The following is an 8,019-nucleotide window of genomic DNA, read 5'->3' as shown; positions in this document are numbered from 1 at the left end:
AACCGAACCAGAGGAAATGCCAACCTAACCCGACCCAAAATTGGGATAAACCTGTCGGGTACGGGTCGACCCCAACCCAAGTTGCACCTAGATGCCATATCCAAAAGCCATACATTGGAAAAAGCTTAACCATTCGGGTTGCGTGACCCATAAATGGACGGTTAGAAATCCGAAGATTATGGTCCAATCGGACGGTTGGGAGACCATTCGTCTCCATTGCAGGCTCGTTAAATAAACAGGACCAAACCAACATTCTCACTCCATTGTTTTAGTACTTGCACTCCTCTCTTCTTCTTATACTCTCAAATTGGCCGTTTGACAAGCTGCAGAAAATCAAAATAATGATTCGAGGTTGGAAACTATCAATCATAAATTGGCAAGCCTTTATTGCATAAAAATCGCCCCTCTCTACTATGCAACCCAAGCCTATAAAAACTCCCCTTCACAACGTGTAGCTTCTAATGGATCACGCAACAGGTAAAGCCAAAAACCCTAATTTCTATGTTTGCGTTTGAAAACTGCTTAACTTTTCTCTTACTATCGAGTCTCCAACTGAGTAAATTTCAACAGTAGCTCTGATTTTTTCCTTTATTTTTTCTGGGTTTGGTGTGTTTGTGAATAATCTCTGTGGGAGGAGCAGTGATCGGATTTCTGGGGCAAGTACCATTGCTACAGAGACTCTCAACTTCATCTCTAAAGAAGATCGCTGAAGTTGTCCAATTCAAACATTATGGTGAGATTTGTTGGTTTTCTAGAGTTAGAACTTGTATATTTTCTCTTTACTTTTTTTAGACTTAGAACTTGGATATTTTCTCTCTATTGGTTAATTTCTAAATGAGATTGAAAATAGGGATAAAACCCAATTCATTATAGGGTGCTTTTGCACTATATTTATAGATAAATTTTACAAGTGGTTCCAATGAAACACACAACTCAACTCAACTCAACTAAGCCTTTGTCCCAAACTAGTTGGGGTCGGCTAATGAATCTTTTAGAAAATTTTCATAAAGAGGTGAAAGGATCTACCCGGCTCAAATTGACTAAGTCTAATCCTGACACTAGTTGGGTTCGTCTACATGGATCATTTTCTTCCATTCTACCCTATGTCATGTTCTCTGTTATGTTCCTAGCCGTCAAGTCTTTCCTCATTGTTTCTACCCAAGTTGTTTTTGGTCTGCCCTTACCTCTTTTTACTCCATCAACTTGGCACGAGTCACTTCTTCTAACTGGAGCATCCAAAGGCCTACATTGGATATGCCAAAACCATCTTAAGCGGTGCTCTCTCATCTTCTCCTCAATTGGTCTCACCCCTACCTTTTTACGGATGTCTTCATTTTTAATTCGATCTACCCTTGTGTGGCCGCACATCCATCTAAGCATTCGCATCTCCGCTACACTCATTCTATGCACATGCTGCTTCTTGGTGGCCCGACATTCTGAGCCGTATAGCATGGCTGGCCTCACAGCTGTCTTACAAAACTTCCCCTTCAACTTCGTAGGTATTTTACGGTCGCACATAACTCCAGAAGCATGCTTCCACTTTAACCAACCTGCTCTTATTATGTGGTTAACATCCTCTTCAATCTCTCCTTTCTTTTGTAGGATTGAACCAAGATAGCAAAAGATAGCCCTCTTAGGTACCTCCTGTCCAGTCATATTTACTACATCCTCGCCTCACCTCCTTACATTACTAAAGTTGCACTCCATTTACTCTGTCTTAGTCCTGCTCAGTTTTAACCGTTAGATTCCAAAGTAGTTCTCCAAAACTCTAACTTAGCATTAATTTCTGCTTTGGTTTCGTCAAGTAATATTATATCATCTGCAAATAACATACACCACGACACCTCGTCCTGTATGCCCTTCGTAAGTTCCAATGAAACACATGGGTCGAAAATAATTTTTTCTCTCTACTGGTTAGTTTCTGTTGCTCTTGTCGGGTTAGCGCTATTAATTTCGTTTATATTTTGTTGGGACCCGGGTAGAACTCACGCTTAAAAGCTAACCGTTAAGGGGTGGGTGCCCAAGTCCCTATAAGCCCATCCACATCAATTTACTTTTCCGATGTGGGATCCTTGTTTTCGCGTGGAACCCCTACTAATTCCCACTCCACGTAGAATCAATGTGGACAATCTCGCCCCTCCACGCGGGAGCAATGTGGGAACCAGGAGATCTTCCTGGAGGGATTTTCTCCGTCCTCTAGGGTACACATCGAGGGATTTTTTCCATCCTCGAGGGATTTTTTCCATCTTTGAGGGCACATAGGAGTTACCATGTCTCAACTCTAATACCTCTTGTTGGGCCCCAAGTAGAGCACACTTAAAAGCTAGCTGTGAAGGGGATGGTGCCCAAATCCTTATAAGCCCATCCACATCAATTCACTTTTCTGATGTGGAATCTTTGCTTTTGCGTGGAACCCACAACTCCCTCCTCCTCTACGCGGAAGCAATGTGCATAATCTTGCCCCTCCACGTGGGAGCAACATGGGAACTATGAGATCTTCCCTGAGGGATTTTCTTCGTCCTCGAGGGTACACCGGGGTTACTGAGATCTTGCCTGAGGGATTTTCCCATCCTTGAGGCCATGCAGGAGTTACCACGCCCTAGTTCTGATACCACTTGTTGGGACCTGGGTAGAATTCACCCTTAAAAGCTACCTGCTAAGGGGATGGTGCCCAAGTCCTTATAAGTCCATCCACATCAATTTACTTTTATGCTATGATTTGTGGACACGGACACGGGTGTCGCGTGTTGACACGGACACGGAGTGTCGGACACGGCAAACTCCCAAAATTTAGAAACAGGGACACAACTAAAATAGAAAGTACATATGATCTTGATTTGTGGACACAAATTCGTATGCTGAGTTTCGACATGGATACGAGGTATCTGACATGGCAACCCCCAAAAATCTAGAAATAGTGGCACACTCATACACATGCATACATATAAAGTTACTGACACTTCTAGCAGTACATTTAAAAGTGTCTAAATGAGTGTCGATATGGGTGTCGTGTCGACACGACACGACACGTGTGTCGACACGACACGTGTGTCGACACGACACGACACGTGTGTCGACAATAAATTTAAAGTGTCGGCCAAATCATAGCTTTTATGATATGGGATCTTTGCCTTCACGTGGAACCCCCAACAATCATGATTAGTTTTTACTATTCCAAGTATTTGATATGCGTTTGTCGAATGTTAGAAGCAATCGATCGAAGTAACAACAATTTACCATTAAAAAAAAAAAAAAACAGTATGTTACTTTTTCTGAAACTGCAAGGGCTAAATGAATTGTAGTCTACTAATGTATTTATTTAACGTACATGTAAATGCTCACCAATGGCACTTGGTGTCTTGTGAATTTTTGGTGTCATCTTTTAATTATCTGTTTTGTGTTTGGAAAACGGCATTCTGGTAATTGATTCTTTTGTTGGGGTTATGCACTTATGCGTGCTTTTATGTTATAGATTGTGGTGATTATGTCGTTCGGGAGGGGGAAATTGGGGATGGAATTTATTTCATTTGGGAGGGAGAGGTAGGCTCTTTTCATTCTACTCTGTAATTTTAAGTTTGGAGTAGATATAGCTGCAACAAGCATAATTCACTTTCCAAAGAATAATCCAATATGACTGGTTTGCTGGCTTATGAGACATCCCAAAATTACATCTTGACCTAATCTCGACTGAACATGTGTATGTATGGTGTAGAAAAACTGGTCAAGGGGCACACCCCATGGTGGATGTACCATTGTCTAAAATTTGTTATGATAAGCAATCCCAACCAATTTGTCCTAACCATCTGATTGATTTGTCTGTAAGTGGACTGGTAAAAAAATTCTTAACTGCTTACATTCAACAAGCAAAACTCTATTGATCAAATGCATAGCGAAGTTCATTTGATACGAATTTTGGCCTGTTGCCTATCCATGATTTAACCCATTTCTGATTGGTTCTAAAGTACACATGTGGCTTGAGTTTAGAAGGATGATTAATTTTGTTAGATTTTGTGATCCACCTGCCTTTTCCTATTTTATGAAGCATAGCTTGTTAATTTATCTATTTATCATCCATAGTGCGGCCATTCAAAAAAAATAAAACAAAAATCATTCATAGTGCCTCTTCCTTCTCAACTCAACCCAACCCAACCCAACCCAACTCAACTCAACTCAACTCAACTCAACTCAACTCAATTAAGCCTTTGTCCCAAACTAGTTAGGGTCGGCTATAGTGCATCTTCCTTAAGACTCTAAATTTCATTGTTCTCACATGGAACTTGGTTGCACACACACGCATATTATACTTGAGGTCAACTTCTTTGTTCATTGAAAAGAAAATATGATGCCCACCAAATTTCGAACGGCAATTTATGTATTTTTGTGCCATAAATGTATTTTTATGTCATGATGTCATGATTTTTGTTTATTTGCTTTTTAGTGTGTGTGTCTACACACGCGCGCGCGCACACACACACATATATACATATACATATATATTATTTGCTTTTTAGAGATCATTCTCTAGTCCGGCGACCAAAAAACATGGGTCCCACCTTATTTGGGTTCATTTGATGGGCCCTGACATAGAGAGGGTGTCCACAAAAAATCAGCTCCATTGGATTATCCCAACCTTGTGATTTGTGGAGCTTAAAATGGACGGCTATAAATCGGCACAAATCTGTCCATTTTTTAGCTCCACAAATGGAAGGGTTAAGATGATCCTATGAAGCTGATTTTTGTGGACACCCTATCTATGATGGGGCCTATCAAATGAATGCTTTAGATCACCCTATCTATGTTTTTGGTCGCCGGACTAGAGAATGATCTCTAGTCGGCAGACTAGAAGCACTTTTCTCTCTCTCTCTCTCTCTCTCTCTCTATATATATATATATATATATATATATATATATAGAGAGAGAGAGAGAGAGAGAGAGAGAGAGAGATAAAACAGTTCCTACACGTATGTGTAGAGAGTTCTCTACACACTAGCTTAAAATACAGTGGGGGCCCACATTGTTTGGGTGATCCAAGCCATCCATTTTAAAGACCCTCATATAGATAGGGTGTCTACAAAAAATCAGATCCATAGGATCATCCCAACCCTACGATTTGTGGATGTAAAATGGATGTCTTTAAAACTTCACAAATTAGTCCATCTTTTGCCTCTACAGTTCGAATGGTTAGGATGATCTTATGGATTTGATTTTTTGTGGACACCCTATCTATGTGAGGGCCTTAAAAATGAATGGTTTGGATCACCCAAACAATGTGGTCCCCCACTGTATTTTAAGCTAGTTTGTAGATAACTTATCTACACATGTGTGTAGGAACCGTTTTCTCATATATATATATATATATATATATATATATATATATTTGAAAGATGACAGTTTTATTGAATCTATGAAAATTACAGTGGGGACCAGAAGTTCGTACATACATTACATAGAGTCAACAGACTCTAAATTATGAGAAATTATATGGTGCCCGACAGCGTGAAGGTGGTACTTCCCTTGATATTTGATCCAACAACAGCCTCTTAAAAAGTGGGCTATTGTTGGATCAAATATCAAGGGCGGTACCTTTTTTACGGTACTTGACGGTCAGGCATCATATAAAAACTCTATATATACATATACATATACATATACATATACATATACATATACATACATATGTATATATATATATATATATATATATATATATATATATATATATAGAGAGAGAGAGAGAGAGAGAGAGAGAGAGAGAGAGAGAGAGAGAAGGGTTGCTGCGCTCGATCAAAACCACTCTAAAATTCTATTTAATTACAAGTGTTAGAAGAGAAGAGAGAAGAGAATGAGTGAGTTAGAGATTAGCGCCCCTTCACTTATGTATTTATATAAAATATAACATAATACAAAGACCATCTTGCTCTTAGGCACATATACACTCCTAACACTCCCCCTCAACCTGGAGTGTAGATATCATACATTCCTATCTTGTTACAAATATCATTTAGCTTAGCTTTACCCAAAGACTTGCTAAAAACATCAGCTAGCTGATCCACTATTTGAGTGAAGGAAACATATATCTTGCCTTTTTGCATTCACTGACATATGAAGTGACAACCTACCTCTATGTGTTTAGTTCTCTCATGAAAGATAATATTGGTAGCAAAGTGAATAGCAGCCTTATTGTCACAATAAAGCTGAGCTGGGAGAGATGAAGAGAAACCAATCTCAGATAGGAGAGAGCACTACCAGATAAGCTCTCCACTCGTATGTGACATGGCATGGTATTCCGCTTCTGCGCTTGACTTGGAAACTATGCCCCATTTCTTTCTTCGCCATGATGCTAGGTTGCCCCTAACAGAGGTACAATATCTGGTGGTGGATCTCCTAGAGACCCTGCCCAATCGCATTGATAACCCTTCTAGGTTCGAGAGTACCCCAAAAAGATACATCTCTCCGCTTGAGGATCCAATTTATTGTGGCCAGAGAGACGTTGTGGACAAAGCACACACAACCAAAGATCCGTGGAGTAAGAGGAAAGGGATCACGCTGAGGATGCAAGACAGAAAAGGGAGATTGACCATCAAGGACAGAGGAGGGAAGCCGATTAGCCAATAAACAGGAGCTAAGCACGGCATCGCTCCAATAGGCTTTACGGACCCACATTTGAAAAAGAAGTGTGTGGGTCATATCAAGCAAATACCTGAGTTTCCTCTCGGCTACACCATTTTGGTAAGATGTGTAGGCACAAGAGGACTGATGGACAATGCCACGAGTGGATAAGAAATCCTGAAAGCCATTAGAGGCATAGAAGTATTCCCGAGCAATTTCAGTACGCAAACATTTAAGACGACAATTGTATTGGGTAGTGACCTTGGCATGGCAAGTACGAGAAGCAATAAATACCTGCGAGCGATCCTTAAGAAGAAAAAGCTAGGAGAAATTATCAACAAAATGATGAAGTATCGGTAACCAAGAAGGGAAGGAGCCTGGGAAGGACCCCAGACATCGGAATGCATTAGCTCAAATGGACTCGAGACGCGACTAACCACCCTGGACGGAAAGGGCACATGATAGTGCTTCTCGAGCTCACATGACTCGCACTAAAAGGGCTGAAGAAAGCCAGAAAGAACAGAGGACTGCTGGAGTCGCTGAAGAGAGGGATGGAATACAAAGCACTGATGACAAGGCAAGACCAGAGTGAGGGGAAACAATACCAATACCAGATATGGGTGCAGTAGTCCCATTGGCCAGAGTAACAATAGATGCTTCAACAAACTAAGTGAAGCAGTGCTACCCGTCATATGGTTGGAGTCCCCAGAATCAATAATCCAATAGCCAGAAGTAGTTAGAAGTGAAGCAGGTGAACCACTGGGCTGTGCAAAAGGTGTAGTAGGTGCTCGGCGCTGCGCACATACGTGCAAAAACTCATCATAGTCGGCCCTGGATATAAGGAAATAGTTATCATGTGCTACTGGTCCAGTGGAGGAGGATGTAGAGGCATCAGGAAGGCTGGCATATATGATGTGACCAGAGTAGGGGGAGAGAGTCCCAGATGTAAAACAGCGTGTAGCCACAATATGCCCTGCTGCCTGACAATGAGTGCAGTAAGGGCGCCCACACTCACTAGCTACATGACCGCCTGCAGAATCACGGCGACGAAGACAACCTCGATGGCCCTGACCTCTGGCAAAGCGACCACTGCCACGGCCAGAATGGTCACCACCAACATACGTGCCAAGAGTAGAGGTATCAACAGAAGGGGCACATGACCCATGAGGCTGCATACAGCGCTGCCCACGAGGGACGATCCTTGTGAGAGATGGAATGGACCCTTCAAGTGGAACGGAAGTCATCTATGGGAAAGAAGCCTCCACAGAAGGGGAATAACTAGAGAAGGTAGTCGAAGGTAGAGCAGTCAATCCGATAGTATGAGTTGAACTAACAGGAGGGTCCATGGTGAAAAAAATATACACTCTCAACTACAACGGCGGTAGATGATAAACCATGATACTGCGGCTC

General features: G+C 41.5%; 1 protein-coding gene across 1 annotated transcript in view; it reads left to right on the top strand.

Annotated features, from left to right (window-relative positions):
- The first annotated feature begins 244 nt into the window (after positions 1-244).
- Positions 245-8,019, top strand: part of LOC143856995 (acyl-CoA hydrolase 2-like) — a 76,854-nt gene continuing 69,079 nt past the window's right edge. Inside the window, exons 1-3 of the mRNA XM_077367272.1 lie at positions 245-477; positions 641-733; positions 3,473-3,540. Coding sequence (XP_077223387.1) covers positions 462-477; positions 641-733; positions 3,473-3,540 — 177 coding nt within the window. The 5' untranslated portion in view covers positions 245-461. The remainder of the gene's footprint in view (positions 478-640; positions 734-3,472; positions 3,541-8,019) is intronic.

This window comes from Tasmannia lanceolata, unplaced genomic scaffold, assembly GCF_043159265.1.
Source record: "Tasmannia lanceolata isolate RefF3 unplaced genomic scaffold, GAP_Taslan_0.1 ptg000024l, whole genome shotgun sequence".
Lineage (NCBI taxonomy): Eukaryota > Viridiplantae > Streptophyta > Magnoliopsida > Canellales > Winteraceae > Tasmannia > Tasmannia lanceolata.
Note: the sequence above shows the minus strand (reverse complement) of the source record. Positions and strands in the feature narration are given on the sequence as shown.